Source organism: Lepidochelys kempii, chromosome 22, assembly GCF_965140265.1.
Source record: "Lepidochelys kempii isolate rLepKem1 chromosome 22, rLepKem1.hap2, whole genome shotgun sequence".
Lineage (NCBI taxonomy): Eukaryota > Metazoa > Chordata > Testudines > Cheloniidae > Lepidochelys > Lepidochelys kempii.
The window spans coordinates 19,185,706-19,202,924 of NC_133277.1; the positions used below are offsets into that span (position 1 = coordinate 19,185,706).

At 46.0% G+C, this 17,219-nt stretch overlaps 2 protein-coding genes across 10 annotated transcripts in view; both read left to right on the forward strand.

The window, feature by feature from the left end:
• The window catches only part of KMT2A (lysine methyltransferase 2A), an 83,682-nt gene extending 78,129 nt beyond the window's left edge, over positions 1–5,553 (forward strand). For 5 of the 6 annotated variants that reach the window (XM_073320939.1, XM_073320940.1, XM_073320943.1 and 2 more), the window contains 6 exons: positions 305–379; positions 1,794–1,968; positions 2,619–2,726; positions 3,249–3,332; positions 3,749–3,878; positions 5,086–5,553. In XM_073320939.1, coding sequence (XP_073177040.1) covers positions 305–379; positions 1,794–1,968; positions 2,619–2,726; positions 3,249–3,332; positions 3,749–3,878; positions 5,086–5,361 — 848 coding nt within the window. In that variant the 3' untranslated portion in view covers positions 5,362–5,553. The remainder of the gene's footprint in view (positions 1–304; positions 380–1,793; positions 1,969–2,618; positions 2,727–3,248; positions 3,333–3,748; positions 3,879–5,085) is intronic. The other variant, XM_073320942.1, reaches the window with a different exon arrangement.
• TTC36 (tetratricopeptide repeat domain 36) lies at positions 5,497–16,268 on the forward strand. Of its 4 annotated transcripts, XM_073320959.1 has the most exons (5): positions 5,497–5,594; positions 10,405–10,587; positions 13,985–14,173; positions 15,071–15,354; positions 15,976–16,268. In XM_073320959.1, exons 1-4 carry the CDS (start codon positions 5,501–5,503, stop codon positions 15,337–15,339), a joined length of 735 nt encoding a protein of 244 aa, XP_073177060.1. In that variant the 5' UTR covers positions 5,497–5,500; the 3' UTR covers positions 15,340–15,354; positions 15,976–16,268. The 4 variants fall into 4 exon arrangements, with proteins under 4 accessions (XP_073177060.1, XP_073177059.1, XP_073177062.1 ...); XM_073320958.1 differs by having other exon boundaries at positions 15,071–16,268; XM_073320961.1 differs by lacking the exons at positions 5,497–5,594; positions 10,405–10,587 and adding an exon at positions 11,573–11,675 and having other exon boundaries at positions 15,071–16,268.
• The last annotated feature ends 951 nt before the right edge of the window (positions 16,269–17,219 follow it).

The following is a 17,219-nucleotide window of genomic DNA, read 5'->3' on the forward strand; positions in this document are numbered from 1 at the left end:
CTAAAGCAACTTATTTGCCTGTGCACCATTAAGTTTTTTTGAAGAGGGTGAAAACTGTATAACTACAGGAGAAATAATGAGTTTATGGCCACTGATTGCGCTTCTCTTTATATTTGCCACATGGCTGGTACTGTGTGCGTGTGCGTGCGTGCACTCACACCCGCTGGACTTGGCTGCATCACTGCAGACCTGACTGAATGAGAAGACAATCAAGAGACATGCCGAGCAGCTGTTCCGGTTACTCCTGATGTCTGATAGATGCAAAGCTTCTTTTATTGTTTTGTCTTCCATTTTCTAATCGCAGATGCCTGGAAATCACTGACTGATAAAGTTCAAGAAGCTCGTTCCAATGCCCGTCTGAAGCAGCTATCGTTTGCAGGTAATACCAAGCACTGAGGTTGTTTCCTCTTTGTCAGCAAGTGTATTTTAAAAGCAGATAAACCAATGTCATGAGGAAATTGTCAAACAAGAGTAGAGTCTTCAGAAGAAAAAGGTCAGTTGCTTATAGACAGCTCACTTCTTTGAAGGAGAAACATTTTTGGTCGTAAATATTTTGATTTAAGCCGGGCAAAGCTCCTCAAGGTTTGCATAAATAAAAAGCTCCAATGTTGCAGCAACAATAACGTTTATATGAGAATGATCGGGGCGGGGATTTTCTCTTATTACCTGATTCATTACTTTGTGTCAGGGTTTGTGTCTGATCCACTGAGCAAGCTACATTTGCTGTGAAATGTTGGACTTTTATTGAACAAAGCTTATGGCAATTTTGCTACTTTTTCAAATGAGAAAATTATGCTACTTCTCTTAATGTATGGTGGCTGGCCACCTGAGCCTATTTGACCTTTTTATTCTGTGTTTGAGCTGCACAGATAACACTAGTTTAGATGTGTCCTGGAGTTCTGCTGTGAAGTTGTTTAGCAGCATGGTATGATCAGAAATCTCCTCGCTTCAGGTCAGACGGCCTACAATGGCATGTAGCAGATCTGCGATGCTAGCAGCAAATACCTCTGATGGCCAGCGATGGGACACTAGATGGGGAGGGCTCTGAGTTACTTCAGAGAATTCTTTCCCAGGTGTCTGGCTGGTGGGTCTTGCCCACATGCTCAGGGTCTATATGATCCCCATATTTGGGGTCAGGAAGGAATTTTCCCCTGAGTCAGATTGGCGGAGATCCTGGGGGGGTTTCGCCTTCCTCTGCAGCATGGAGCACCGGTCACTTGCAGATTTAAACTAGTGTAAATGTTGGATTTTCTGTAACTTCAAGTCTTTAAGCCATGATTTGAGGGCTTCAGTAACTCAGCCAGAGGTTAGGGGGTCTATTATAGGAGTGGGTGAGTGAGGTTCTGTGGCTTGCAGTGTGCAGGAAGTCAGACTAGATCACGATAGTCCCATCAGACCTTAAAATCTATGAAACACTAGTGTAACTACATAGTATACAAGTGGAATGTCCAGAGTTACCCTATAAGCTCCAGTGTGTGGTTTTTTATTAGTTAGGCATAGTTTATAAGCCTGCTATAGGAGTTAGCATTCTGACCAACTTAATCACTATCTAAAAGCCACTGTCCTAGATGGCTGTAGTTCATCTGCTAGTTGCTGAACTGGGGATATGTCTTGATGCAGAGACTGAAACAAAAGAATTTTTATTTTAAGTTCTCATTAGAAATCAAACAATGTAGCTAATGCAGGGCTCTGGCAGGAGCTTCCACTGGTTTCTAATGGGCTGGTTTATTTTCCAGACTGCCTGTTTTCACTGACGCCTGGTTTCTTACCCTTTCCTTTTGTCCTTGTTCTAGGTGTGAATGGTTTGAGGATGCTGGGGATTATCCATGATGCTGTTGTGTTCCTGATTGAGCAGCTTTATGGAGCAAAGCATTGCCACAATTACAAATTTAGATTCCACAAACCAGAGGAGACCAATGAACCCCCATTGAATCCACATGGCTCTGCTAGGGCTGAAGTCCACCTCAGGTAAGCGTGAGCTTTCTAATGGGTGGGACTTGACCAGTCTACTAGCCAGAGTAAGAGACTTTTCCCCTGGCAAGTGAGAGGCATAAACTGTAAACTTCTGCAGAATTTAATCTTTAAACCAAAAACTAAATTATAGGTTTAATGGTATCTTCCAAATGTAAACTGATGGTCTGTATATTCCTGAGTCTACATGCAGCTCTAGAACTTCTGTTGCTCTTAGCTTTTTGCCAAGCAGTAGGAAATTGAAATTAATAAGACTTCCCACTTTACCATTTCCATTCACAATCCTAAAGATTATGTTTATTTGGTGTTGCTGCCTTACAGAGCTTTGATCAGCACCTGAGGTGAGCATGAATCACTGAGAAGGAGATGTTTCAGAGTAGCAGCCGTATTAGTCTGTATTCGCAAAAAGAAAAGGAGTACCAGTGAAGTAAGCTGTACTTCTGAAGTGAGCTGTAGCTCACGAAAGCTTATGCTCAAATAAATTGGTTAGTCTCTAAGGTGCCACTGGTACTCCTTTCCTTTTTGAGAAGGAAATGAAAGTTAGGCCAGAGAAGTGATAGAGTACCAGACACACATAGCCCTTGCAGCAGCCAAGATATTGTTGAAAACTAACTTTGCCAGTAATACACATGTTCTTTGCCCTCCAGGAAGTCAGCATTTGATATGTTCAATTTCCTGGCTTCTAAACACCGCCAGCCACCAGAATACAACCCCAATGATGAGGAAGAGGAGGAAGTGCAGCTGAAGTCTGCTCGGTATGCAACTGGATTTATGTCCCCAAAAGGGAAAAGGGGAGGGTACTAAGAAGAAAAGCCAAATATTTTGGTCTTGTCTATTGCACCTGGAGGTGTGGTGTTACAACTTTAAATGTACAAAACACTAGAAAATAGCTTGTAGAGGACAATCCTGCATTAGCAGGGGAGCTGGCTACTGAACATGGCCAACCTCTCTCAGATCTGTTTTCATGCTACTGCAGGATGTTCCGATCAGAATTCTGGGAGAATAAGGCAAAAAAGATTACTTATATTAAATTTGCAGAAGAGGAGAGCTGGTTAGCAGTAAGGAGTTTGTCTGAGATCAGATGTTGAATTAAGAACAGCTTTATAATATAATATTTATAGAAAAATACATTGTAGTAATTTTGGTTGCTTTCTGAGTGGGCATTGGGCTGCAGTCTCACAGTGACTAAATGTTAATATTTTTGAAACTATACCGACTAATGCTTGGCATGGGCTCTCGAATAAAGGTGATCACTTAGCAGTGTCTCTTTGTTCTAGGAGGGCAACTAGTATGGATCTGCCAATGCCTATGCGATTCCGACACTTGAAGAAGACCTCCAAGGAGGCAGTTGGTGTCTACAGGTATGGTTTTACTCTGGTGCTTTAACTCTGTCTAGGGCAGAAGGAGATTAAAAATTGAAAACCCTTTCTAAAGTCCAACAGGAATGTTGAAGGGAAAGAGTTCTCTCTCTCTCCCTTCGTCTCTTCCCTTTCTTTGTTTTCAGGTCAAATCTTTAAAAAGCTGATCCTCAGTACAAACCACTTATTCCTGCCAGCTCACCTTGGTGATAGCTCAGGCATTTATTTTTGGGGTGGGAAGGGAAGCTAAAAATGTTTTGATTACTTGCATATGGTAAAAACACAGTGAGGAGAGTCAAACCCTTCATCCCTTTGATGAAGAGTTAGCCTGTGTGCTAAGGTTTTCTGATCTTCAGTTGAAACAGCATGGTCCAGTTGCATTGGTTGATATATTCTCTTACCTTGTTTCTTTTCACTAGGTCTCCCATCCATGGCCGGGGCCTATTCTGCAAAAGGAACATTGATGCAGGTGAGATGGTGATTGAATATTCAGGCAATGTCATTCGCTCCATCCTCACTGACAAACGAGAGAAGTACTATGACAGCAAGGTGAGTTCTGTGGCTTTCATCAACATTTGTAAAAGGCACAATTAAACTCATTCACAGCACTTTTCTCCGGTTGGCGAGCTGAAGGGAGCATTCCCAAGAGGAAACTGATAATTGTCTTTCGCAGGGGTTATGGAACTGAAACCCTGTGTAACTATGGAAAAATATATGCCCTAATGTGTGGGAATCCTATAAAATATTAGCACTTACATAGTACTCCTAATCTTCAGTGTACTGTACAAACAGCTGATCCTCACAACCCTCTGTGGGGTAAGGAGTATAGATGGGGAAACAAAGGCAGAGGAGCTAAGCTCTTAGCCCCAGTTCAGAGAGGGGATTGGTGTCATAGCGAACGTTAGTACAGAAGAGTTTCTGGGTGCCATTCCTGTGCTCAGACCACTAGATAATGCATCTGACCACATAAATTGTAAAGGCCAAGCAAATTTTACATTCTGATGTGTTTGCTTTGGACAAGGCCCGAATAAAATGCCCATTGTTGGCAATTTCTCCTATACATATCAGCAATTTCTTCTTGGAGACTCTCTTTTCTGTTTGTGTTGACGTAGACATTTGCAGAAAAATGTTGAACTGAAAATAATTATGAAAAAGAAGGAAGTTTCACATTTGTGACCTTCCAAGTGCTTTCTGACAGAGCCAAGATGTGTTTGTGGTGACTTTAAAACTAGTGACTTCCAGTTGCAATTCAGTGTTATGACCTCCAGCAGCAGTTTGTAGAGAATGGGCCCAGATCCTGGCCAGACTTGGTCTGTGAGGATTGCATGGGGCTTAAATATGTCTGTCTGGGTTCAAGGGTGGGTTAAAGGGAGTCAAGTATATGTACAGTGCAAACTTTAATAGGCGGGCAAACTGCACTTGAACTCTGTGGTCTGGGGTTCTAGACTTCCCAGTTTTTCCAGCACTGACTGGAGCTCTAGGAGCACTTCCTTTGCTTCCTCCAAGTGCTTAGGAAATATTTGAGCCCTGCATCAACACTGCGGATTCAAAGGGTATGAGGATAAAATGGCTCAAGCAAGTACCTTATAACTGAAGAGTGGCTACAGGATTCTAAGGAGATCATGGTTCCACACCGACTACATGTTGATTTCTCTTGTTTAGTTATGGTAATAAACAATCTCCTGAAACTCCAGGCAGGGGAGAGGGACTCTTGGCTTCCCTGAACTCTAAATGCCTTTCTTTCCTCCATGCCCAGGGGATTGGCTGCTACATGTTCCGCATTGATGACTCCGAAGTGGTAGATGCCACTATGCACGGGAATGCAGCCCGCTTCATCAACCACTCATGTGAGCCCAACTGTTACTCCCGCGTAATCAACATTGATGGCCAGAAACACATCGTCATCTTCGCCATGCGCAAAATCTACCGTGGGGAGGAACTCACTTATGACTACAAATTCCCCATTGAAGACGCCAGCAACAAACTGCCTTGTAACTGCGGCGCCAAGAAGTGCAGGAAATTCTTAAACTAAAACTTTCATGAGCTGTGAGTGAGCCCTGAAGGGCCTGGGGCGAACCAAAGTTACAGTGCATTTCTTTCCTGCCATTTGGGAGGGAGAGGGGAAGACAGAGACAGAAATGAAGATTGACTGGGGCTCGGGGACGTAAGTGATGGCTGCGCTTCTCCGTCAGAGTCCACATCTTCATGTCTCACGTGCGCACAGTTATCCTTGTGAAAGACACAGACGATCAGAGAAGATCCTCAGTATGATTGTTATGCTTTTTCCACTGCCCTTTTTTCCCCCCCTCCAGTATTTGTCCGTCATTGTGGGATAGTGAGTGGGAGAGGGGGAGGGTGGATGGATGAGGCAGAACAGACCAAAACTCATATATGGGTAGAGGCCTCAGATTTTTGTCCTCCTTTGTTGTTTCTGGTTTGTCGGGACTCCATGACCAGCTTTGCCAGGAATGGCAATGTGGGGTTTTCAGTTTCCTTCGCTTGCTGTGTCATAATTAAAAGAAGCACAGTATGTGACTGAGCTTTTCCACTGGAGAGAGATTGTATCCCATCAGCCAGCTCCATGAAGGACATTGAGTGTCTGTGGTTCCTTCCACCATGCATTTCCAAAACACTATTTGTGAGCAGGCTGGGTTTTATCAGACTTCTTAGAGCAGCCATAGGTGACCCAGTGCATTTCTCTTGGTTGGTCTGTCTTTTATTGGGGCCTGGAAAGAGTAAATAAGGCTAGGGTAACCTACAGCAGCCTGTAAGTGAACTGAAAAGGGTTTCAGTAGGATTTTCCTCTGAAATTTCTGTTTTTGTATAAGAGAATTTCTAGCTGTCTCTAGTAAAGGAAGGGGCTGTATTGGGTTTGCCAACTGATTAAAGTGATTCACTCTTCAGGATTTACAGCCCAAAGTGGAAATCCTTGTCAGCAAAGGCCTTGTTTCAGTAATGAAGTCCTCTGTAGAGTAGGAACAACTCTTCTCCTATGTTTCTGCCATCAGAAATGGGCACTCTTCTTTGGTCTAGGGAGCTGAAGGGTTTTCCAGCCACACAGAGATCTGCCTCCCTGCCTCTGAGCCTGTCCAAGCAATGGAAATCCATGAGCAGAGTAGGAGGACCCGCAACTGTCAGAAATGGAGACCAGTTCTATTAGCTAGCCAGTACTCCCAAACAGAAACTAGCAAGGGTGATTTGCAGAGGTTTCAGCAGGAGAGGCTCTGCTCAGATGGTTTAAATAATGTAGTAGGATAAACGAATCAAGCAAATGAGTGATTTCTCTAAGCACATCCCTCTCTCTAGATCCATTTCTAGGTTATGGTTACTTCAATCTTCCTTGTAAGACATAGGAATAGGCACCAAAAGGGGATATAAAAGCTCAGTAGAAATGCAAAGCCAAACACTAACAGTCTGAGCATACTCCTTGTAGCATTTAAAAATGTGTTTAGGAAACCAGTTTGCAACTGCCACAATTAAACCCACCTGAGTGAAAGAGTAAATTCATTTAAAAAGCAAAACAGAATGACACTAGTCCTGGTTCATATGGGATAACTCTTCCCCCCCCCCACCTTTGGATCCAAAAGAAAAGAAAGCCCCAAGCCTGTTAAATTAAGTGATTGGATTTTACTCTGTTCTGTTTACAGTGTAGTATTTAAGGTTTTATAAATGTAAATATATTTTGTATATTTTTCTATGAGAAGCACTTCATAGGGAAAAGCACTTATGACAAGGCTATTTTTAAACAGTGGTATTATCCTAATTTAAGATAATCTGTTTTTAATAATTTTTTATTTTCATAGGATGGTTATTGGAAATATCTGGCTGGACATAGTCTGATCCTTCCTCCAGAGAGAGGGATACTTTTATTTTTATTTTACTTTTAATCTTGTTCTGCCTTGTTGACTTAAGTAGCTGTTTCCTGGAAGCTTTGGCTGGACCTTAATTATATTAATTTGTGAAGGGGGAGGGCATGGGGAACAATCACCCAACTCAGGAGGAGTTTGACTCAGTGGAACTTTATTTGAACGTCTGTGTTAACATTTTTGGTACAGTTTTCCTACTGCTGGGCAGAAAGAGGCATGATTCTGCCTTGACACGTGCCACTGTTCTATTTATAGAAAGGTAAAGGAGAGGGGGTAAGAATTGCTATCTTCACTTTTCCATTAGTTTGTTCAGAGCTCAGAATTAGGAATATGGCAGGAAATATGAATTTTTCCACCCTGCTCTTTCCACTTCAATCCTGCAGAGCAGACGTGTCCTCCTCAGTAACTCACTGATTCTGCCAGGATACTTACTGAGAGTGAGTGGTCCCTACATCTCTGGAGAGATCACTTAAACTTAAGCCCAGGACTGTGATTGGTAGCAGGGAAAGCCAACTTCCCATCACTCAACTGTTGTGTTTCTAAAGCAGCTTCACTGGATAAAGAGCCAGAGTGGGTTTTCATTCTTGGAAAATTCTCAACTCTTCAACCAGAGAAACTTGGTCCTGTGGAAATTGAGCAAAGCAATAGAACCCCAGCCCTGCCTTTGTTCACCATCATTGTTAGGAACAGGTGTGGGATTTGTACCCACAAATGCACTTCACAGCCCCGAGTGCCTCTCACTTGGAAACATGAATTTTTCCTTTGAACAGTAAAATTATAATGCACACCCACTCCTCTCCTCTGTCCCTGTGGACAGGCCATCTACAATTTGCTGAATTAGCAAATTGAAAGGCTGCTATGAAACAGCATCAGCAGCTGCCTATGGAAATTGGACAGCATTGACTAATAACTCCTTAGCGCTCACAGCTTAGCACTATGTATCTGTGTCATTCAACCCCCAAGACCTCTTCCTCTGACCTGAGAATGAAATGCAGCACGCAGAAGGGTCAGGAATTGCTGTTTCCTTTTTTATTGCACTGTGTGATTATTATTTTGTAAAACTTTTTTTTAAAGGAAAAATCAAAGTCAAAGCTGCCTGTGTTACTGAAATGATTTGATGCACTGACAGTTTGGGAATGCACACACACTGAGAGGCCAGAAACCATGTCTGGGGAAATCTCAGCTCAGCATCCCTAGACACAGCTCTTCGCAGCAGTGCTGGGGAACAGTTCCAGTGCTGGACACACCAGTGAATTTTACCTTCAGAATGGTCTAGTTCAATCATTTACCCCCCCCTTCTCCCTCCTGCTGATATCCCTTTATCTGGCAGAGAATCAGCCTCTGCAGCTGACAACAATCCCATTCTTTTCTCTTGCCAAAAATCTGTGTAGCTATCAGCTATTTGATCAGCAAAATTGAGTCCTCACCAGAAATCCACACTAAGAGCAAGTTCTGATCAGGACACACTGCTCCCACAAAACCCCTTAGTTAGGGGAAAAAACACAAGAAGAGGGGGAAAAAATAAGTGAAGGAGAAAACAGACGAGAGATATCACCTGAGTCTCTCTGAGAACCAGGCACTAGAAATTTCCTCTACCGTGAGGACTGAGAGCGCAAATGGATCAGGCTAGAATTTGGTGGAAGATCCAGCTCACTGAATGCTTTGCTGCTATACCTGTCGTGGCTGCCTTAACGAGCAGCCACTGTGGCCAGTGAAACTGTCTGTAAACCAGAGAAGCTGAATTGTGCTGACCTACAGGCTGGGCCAGGGGTCCCCTTGGCTCCCCACTTCCATTGTTCTCACCAGTCTGTCTCCAGCACAGAGGTTTTCAGTCACTTACAGTTTTAAATAAATAAAAGGAAGGTGGGGAGAAGCCTTGGCAGCTAGTATTTAAGTTTTCAATGATTCATGTGTAAGACACAGGCCTATATGCCCTTTAACCCTGTTCTGCCCAGGCTAACAGTGAGCACAATGCAGCTTCCTCATATATGAATGTATATTTTATAAGGACTGACATAGATCATGATATCTGAAAATACTAAAAGTCAAACCTTAAGGCATTTATTTTTATTTGTACAAACCAATTTTTTTAAAGGAAAAGCGGGTCATTGCAAAGGGCTGGGTATAATCTTTTTATTTCATTTTCTTTCATTTCCAAGCAATACCAGGTTCTTCAGCAAGATGGTCTTTGTGCAGAATCATGCCATTCAAACCCATACTACTGGTCCATACTCAACACACTTGCGAGTTTTTTTTATAACTATAAATATGATATATATATAGGAACTAATATAGTGATGCACCATGTAATGAAGCCTAGTTCAGTATCGGTCCATGGCTTTTAATTCTCTTAACACTATAGATAAGGATTGTGTTACAGTTGCTAACAAAGGCAGGAAAAATAATCAAGCTGTGTACTTCTGGGTTAACAAATGTAAACTGAAGGGGGCTTGCTTGGCTCTAGAACACCTCAGCCTGAAGAGTGTAGCTTCCTGCAGAAATGAAATACTTAGCCCGTCGTTTCCCTGCTTGAGGATTTTTCTGACCTTCAATGTTACCAGTCAGTACTTGTACAACTTGTTTCTTTGTTTTGTTTTTGGATTTTTTTTTTTTTGGTTATGAATGTTGGGGTACCACCTGCATATAGGGAAAAATGTGTTCTGTGCTTTCCTGGTATCTTTTTAACAAGGTACTGTAGCTTTGTCTATCAACCAAGAACTATACTTGTGGTGTTTCTTTTATTAAACTTAACAGTCTCTTTAGTAAATACAGGTAGGTGAATAATTGTTCAAAAAAAAAAAAAGCTCTACAATGGCAAGGTCATGTTCTAGAAATAATACATTTCTCGACAACTTATCATGTGTAACGGATCTTTTTATTTCTTTTTTTCTTGTGTTCTTCCAAGCTTCTGGTTTAAAAAAAAAAAAAGAAAAAAAAAAAGAAAAAAGGAAATGTCTAAAGTACATCAGTGTTAACTCCCTGTCACAGGGATGAAGGAAATACTTTAATAGTTAAAAACAATGCTGAAAGCTCTGCGAAAGACTGAATGTAAAAATAAAAGTGTATATAGTTGTAAAAAACAAAAAGGAGTTTTTAAACATGTTTATTTTCTATGCACTTTTTTTTATTTAAGTGATAGTTTAATTAATAAACATGTCAAGTTTATTGCTGCAGAGGGTGACTCTTGATTTACTTTATTTTTTAAAAAGCTGGAGAGGAGGTGTTCCAGTGCCACGGTCGCTCAGCCTCATCATGCGAGTCCCCTGTCTTCAGAAAAGGCACATCGCTATCACGTGGCTCCGTTATTACTATTGTGTTGTTGTGCCAGAGATGGGACTGGTGCGCTGCAAAAGAGACGAGTCCCTGTCTCAAACGGGGATGGTTCTTGACAGGTAACCTTGAAACATAAGGGCATTCAGTGATGTCATGAAAGAAAAGTGACCTATGGAAGGGTAAGGAAGAAGGCCTCGTCCCTCCCAAGTCCTTGATCCCGCATCGTCACAGAACAAGTGAAACACCATTTGTAAAAGTCACCCAGGTGTTAAGCAGACCCTGTGTGTGTGTGTACCTTGTGACTTGTGTGTGGGATTTTCTGTGGCATTGGGCATCCATGTTCTAAGCTCTTAGGGAAACAAACATTCACATATATTCAGCATCTCCCTAGCATCTTGGCCTGTGATACAGAATTCGTTCAAAGCGTTATGAAACTCAACCCACTGGAAGAAGAGTTTGCTATCCAAGTGGTCTATATGCTGGTAGAGCCCTTAGGCCTCAGTTGGGGCCGCATTGCAGGGCACTGTACAAACAGCCAGCCAGCCAACAGCCACAGATACACTGGGGGAATATGGATACAACAAACAATCCAACGACTCTGGGGAGGAATTGGCCCTCCTGGGTTAGTTTCATGGATGGTGGATGGCTGGTTTCAGTTGAGGGCAAAGGAAAGAAGGGGAAGAACAACAGGCCCCACTTGTCACCTGCCCAGCAATGACCTCTGCTGTGGTGCCTGGAGAACCATCCAGAGGGGGCATCCTGAGACGGACAAGGCAATGGCAGTGGGGATTTTATCAGGGGTTTTCCTCAGGCATGAAGGCAGCACAGAGGTGTCAGAGAGAAACTGCCTTGTGGGCAGTGAAGACTGGGAACACTGGCAGAGCGAACACAGGTTGACATCACCATAGGTAAGTAGGTCACCAAGTGGAGTGGGGCAACATTATGAACTGCCTTGAAGGTAAAGACAAGTAGCTTTTATTTGATACACAGGTGAAGGAGAAGCTGGCAGAGGGACTCAGGGCCTGACGTCAGAACTCCGAGAATAAGATCTTGGCAGAAGCATGGTGAAGACACAAGGGGAGAAAGGGTGCAGGAGTCCAGGCCAGACAAGGAGAGGATTCTGTAGCCAAGACATTCAGGGATCCGGGCTTGGACAACAATTCTGGCTGGGTATACAGGGGGGAAAGGCTGATGCCAGAGGAGACGTGTAAGAAAAATGTCAAGATTTAGCAATGGCCTGATGTGCATCCAGTTTATTTCCATGTCTGTGCAATAGAAACTGGTAGTGCTTTGGGTGGGGCTAGAATCCCTTTCCCTACCCTCTCCCACACACATCCTGTTACTTACCTCAACACCCGCAATGGTTTTAGTGAGTTCCGCTCACATTTGACATTTTGAATGTCTGGACCCTGCAATTCTACTGCTGTCCTTGCCTGCAATTAACAGCCAGCAGGCCCTCTGGAGGCTTTATCTGCCTCTGGCCAGGGACAGAATGCTAAAAGGCCATGTGAACATTAACCTCCCCTGCTGCTCTGCAGTTCGGTGCCCCCATCTCCTCCCCCACTCCTATTGGCTGCTTTTAGGCCAGCCCCCCACTTGTGTCTCCAGACACCATTCCTGGCTTGCTAGAGGTGCCTTTTCCTGCCTCTCTCTGTGTGCTGTCAAACATGGCTACAGCCCAGGACAGGGCGGTTCTTCAAACCATCTTTAACCCCAGTGCTCCTTTTGGGGACATCCCCGCCTCAGATGCGGGAGAGGAGGCAGAGGCAATCCAAGGGGAAGGTGAGGTTTGATTCAGCAGCAGTTGTACCTCTGGGGGCTTAGATTCTTGCTGGTAACTAAATGTCTGTGCAGCGGCTGTGATTTCCCCTTCCCGGTGGTGGACTTTGCCACTGAGGAGGTGTGTGCTGGCACTGGCTGATGATGGGAAGAACTGTCTTCATTGTGAACAATGGCACTGCTGTAATCCGAGAGAAGTCAGTGGAGTTACACCAGGGAAGAACTAGTCGCATGGATGTTGTGGAATGATCCAGTGTTCCCCTGGCAGTGACTGATGGGGGCTTGGAAGCTAGGGCAGAGCTCACTAAGAGCTGGAAGGAAAGCATGCTGATCTCTAGAAAGATATGCCAGTTGGACTAACTGGACCCTGATGGGACTGGGGCCCTCACTAGTTAGCACCTGAAAGCTCTTCTCAGCCCTGGAGGGGAAAATCTCTACAATGCAGAGAAAGTGATGCAAGAGAGCTGCCTGCTTGCTGTCTGTCACTTAGCTGAGCGGGCTCCATGCTTGCCGTGGTATGGCGTCTGCATGGGTAACTCAAGAAAAAAGGCGCAAAATGATTGTCTGCCCTTGCTTTCACGGAGGGAGGGAGGGAGGGAACGGGGGCCTGATGATATGTACCCAGAAGCACCCACGACAATGTTTTAGCCCCATCAGGCACTAGGATTTCTACCCAGAAATCAAATGGGCGGTGGAGACTGCGGGACCTGTGGGATAGCCACCCACAGTGCAACGCTCCGGAAGGCAACTCTAGCCTCGGTAGACACTCCGCCGACTACATGCACTTAGAGCATTTGTGTGGGGACACACACAATCAACTGTATAAAAACGCTTTCTCCAAAACCGACGTATATAAATTTGACCTAATTTCGTAGTGTAGACAAGGCCTTAGATGAGAAGAGAACGGCAGGTCCCTGCATCTGTTACTCCTTACCAGATAGTGGTGCCGCTGGGAATTGGGGGAGGGCCCACAGAGCAGGGCCATAATTACAGAAGGTGGAAGTGTGGTAGCAAATACCTGCCTGATCAGCTCAGCCTGCCTTCTACATTCGGCCAGCTACTGAAGCATCTTTTGGCCTGTCAGACTGTCCTGCCATGAGCACCAATGCAGTCGGTTTGAGAGGCATCTCAGGGCAACGTCGCTTTCCCCCAAACTCACAAAATTGTTACAAATAACCAAGGAGTCTGGCCTGGATCAGGGTGCTGACTGCATCCCACTGGACCCACCCCTGGGCCAGGCAGCCCTTTGGAAAGGAATCACACAGGAGACTGGAGAGTTCCTCTTCTAATTCACTGGGGAGCAGCTTGGACACTATGGCACTGGGGCCAGGACCCAGGCACTTTGCAGTGAGGTTCCTGGTCTCTCTTTGGGGCAGCAGGTTTATGTGAATCTGAATGTGTGGGAATTAAACTGCAAGTTGGATTTAAATGCAGCCTGCTGCCCAGTCTGCATACCTGCCTGAGTAAAGGTGACCAATAGGGATCTGCTGTCACAGCAACCCATGACACGCCTGGGCACTGCTCTCAACCCTTGGTGGATCAGGAAAGCAGAGCCCAAGACTAGTTCCGAGCCCCCATATTAACCCTTGGTCCGGTGGGCTCCTGTCCCATGCCTGGTGGTTTTGAGACTCTCCCCTCACTGTGCACTGGTCTGGCACAGGGGATCACACCCCCCCCAAGCTGGGTGTCTGCCCAGAGCGCTGCATAAATTAAGTTTTTCTTTTATGCATGTCACAGATGGAGCTTTCACCTCAGAGCTGCTGGAGCAAGTCAAAGAGCTGGAGCTACAGGGAGTTTTGGCAGCTGAATCGGGAAATGTGAACATGGCCCTTGAGAGATTCAGCCAGGCCATTTGGCTCCTTCCGGAGCGAGCCTCGTGCTACAACAACCGTGCCCAGGCCCTTCGTCTCAAAGGGGATGTGGCAGGTAAATGAGGAGGGGGGTCATGCCCATCACCCCTGGGTTAGCAGTTGCCATTGGGGAAGGCTGCAAACAGGTGGTCTGGTTCTAGGAGTGACGGGGCCAGGCGTGGGGTCTGATGGGCAGCAGTGCAGTCACAGCACAAGGTACGTGAATTGCACACAATAGAGAAGCAGGTTCTAAGCTCAGCACTGGGAGCCAGGAACTCCTAGGTTCAATCCTGACTTGTGACCCAATTTTCCATGTGATGTCCCTGTGACCCAGGACTTTCTTTTGTGGGTCCTGAAATGTCCCTGTTTTTTCAGTCCTATTGTTTGTTCCAATGTGTAGCAACACTGTGTAGAATTTGCTCTGTATTTACCAGGAACACGCTTTCAGGGTGATAAACGGGGTTTGGGGTGGAATAGGAGGAGTGGAGACACTACTGGAGAGGTGCTGGGGCTCACAGTCGACGTTCATGATTCTTGGTCCGTGTTCCGCAATAGATAAATTCAGAACAAGTTACTATGGAAAAACTCTCCCCTCTGAGAACCTGCCCATGTTGTGGATGGGTCAGAAGCTGGTGCACAGCATAGAAAATAGGCACTTTTGTCTATTGAATGAACATTTAATAACCCTAAAACAAGTCCTCACAAAAGGACCCTATTTTTTTATTTTGAAAATGTTGTTACAGCATCTCAGCTGTGAGACACACTCAGAGGATGGCTTTGGTCACTGCCATGTGCCCCGTCTGTACAAGAGGGATAATACTTAGCTCTTCCAACAGAAGGCAATAGAAAGTACCCAGTGCTGTGCATGCTAATCATGGATCTGAACCCCTAGGAGCCTACAGCTGAGTCCCAGCACATTATACTGACCAAGGCCAGGCAGAGTTCACCCTTCTTCCTTTCTGTCTCCAAACAGGTGCGCTGCAGGACCTGGACACAGCCCTGCGCCTCAGCAGGGGCACAGGCCGTGTGGCATGCCAGTGCTTCGTGCAGCGAGGTCTCATCAATGTGCTGCAGGGCCATGAGGATAATGCCAGGCAGGATTTTGAGCAGGGAGCCAGACTGGGTAGCGCCTTCGCTCAGCACCAGCTGGTCCTGATGAACCCCTATTCAGCGCTCTGCAACCAGATGCTGTTGGAGATGATGAGGAAGCTGCAGAACCCAGACATCCAGGGAAGCAACTAGAGCCCATCTGTCCAGGCAAGGGGTCAGCTGAGATTGTTCCAGGGGAGAGGGTTGCCGCTGAATCATTCTGCTGGGCCCGGCAGACAGGATGCCTTCCACGTGCCCCACATAGAATCCTGAACTCTCCACTGAGGCAAGGGCAGCTGAGATCAGGGGTCTCAACCATTTTCTTTCTGAGCCTCCCCCCCGGCCCCCAACATGCTATAAAAACTCCACGGTCCAGCTATGCCTCAACAACTTTTTCTGCATATAAAAGCCAGGGCCGGTGTTCGTAGGTAGCAAACAGGGCAATTGCCTGGGGCCCTGTACCACAGGGGGCCCTGCAAAGCTAAGTTGCTCAGGCTTCGGCTTCAGCCCCAGGTGGTGGGGCTCGGGACCCTGGGCTGCAGTCCTGTGTGGCAGGGCTTTGTTTTTTTGCCCTGGGCCCTAGAAATTCTAATGCCAGCCATGCTTGGTCGACCCCCTAAAGCCTGCTTGCAGCCCCCTGGTTAAGAACCACTGGTTTAGATTGGTGCATCCTGAGCAACGGCCGGATGTTTGTGGGGAAGTTTGTCTTTTGCAGAGCCTGAGGCATCTCAATCCTGGCCACCTCCCCTGGCCTGGCACAAGGCATGATCTGCAGTGTCTTTGTCACAGGCAGGTTCCCAGATGAGGCCCCCAGGCAGGTGAGCCACTTGGCAGGAACTTGCCAGGAGTGGGCTACTTTGTACAAACCAGCACAAGCCACTTCCTCCCCAGAAGCATTTGTCGTTTCTCGTAAAGCTTTCGAACCTCATGAGTGGATCGGCTGAATTGGAATCGCGCCATGTTCTGGACAAGCCTCCCCTGCGGCTGTTTCTCACACTTGCCTGCTCCAGAGAAGAGCTGACCCTGCTTCAGCTTGGGCATTGGTCTTCCCTATCACAAATAAACTCTCTAGTTTGACTGGTGCTGGGTTCCAGTTGTCTGGGTGTAATTAATGTTCTTTTCACTTTTAGATGTAAGTAGTAATAAAAGAGTGCTCTGAAAAAACCCAGCCCCTTCCTATGTCCCTAGCAAATGTAGCCATTGGGTCCTTGTTCACATGTCACTCAGCTGGGGGCTGGAACTAGACTTGCCTGTGCTCAGTAATGGTAGCCTACTCGACAGCACACTGCACTGGGTCTTTGGAAACAGGATTCAATTTCCTGCTCTGCCCCGGTCTCACTGTGGGATCACGGGCAAGTCACTTAGTCTTTCTGCCTCGGTTCCTTTGTTGGTGGGGCTTGTCTTTTTTAACTGTTGGCGTTTTGAGGCAGGGACGCTCTCAATGTGCATGTTCAATACTTAACACAATGGGCCCTTGATCTTGACTGGAGCCTCTCTATGCTCCTGTGGTTTGTGTTTTGATTGCTTTCCTAGTGCCAGAAGTGGCTTAGGCACACTCTGTACCTTCATTTGCACTCCCTCTTGGTGCTCAGCATGGTGCTGTTGTGTTTAGTTCTCCAGTACTGACACTATGGGCCTGTCTAACCTCCAACATTTCTCATCTGAAATCATTGCAAACATCCCTCTTGGCAGTGGGGTTTTTAACCCTCTTTTCATTTTGTTTCCAGAATGTAACTTCTAGGTCTAAGCTGGGGCAGCATCAGCTCCAGCTGTGTGGGCTGGGCCTGCCTCTGCTGCTCCAGCTGGCTCTGCTCCATCAGGCAGCCCTGTCCTCGGGTTGCTCAAAGGGCATTTTACAGAGGAACCGTATGCGGTGAAAAGCAGTAGACCCAGTTAATCCGACCTGAGCGTTCACACGAGCCAGCGGCTCCTGGAGAACGGAGTGGGTTCGGATTGGTGCGCCGGCCGAGCCCTTTGGCCCCACCCTGCCAGCCAATGGGGTTTGCAGCCCAGCCGCAGGGCCGCGCGAGCCC

Excerpts from the sequence above, each read along its gene's own strand:
- TTC36 (XM_073320958.1), top strand. The coding sequence starts at position 5,501 with ATGGCTGCGCTTCTCCGTCAGAGTCCACATCTTCATGTCTCACGTGCG. Across the intron at positions 5,595-10,404 it reads ACGATCAGAGAAGATCCTCA|CTGGAGAGGAGGTGTTCCAG; the intron begins GTATGATTGTTA and ends TTTTTTAAAAAG. Across the intron at positions 10,588-13,984 it reads ACGGGGATGGTTCTTGACAG|ATGGAGCTTTCACCTCAGAG; the intron begins GTAACCTTGAAA and ends TGCATGTCACAG.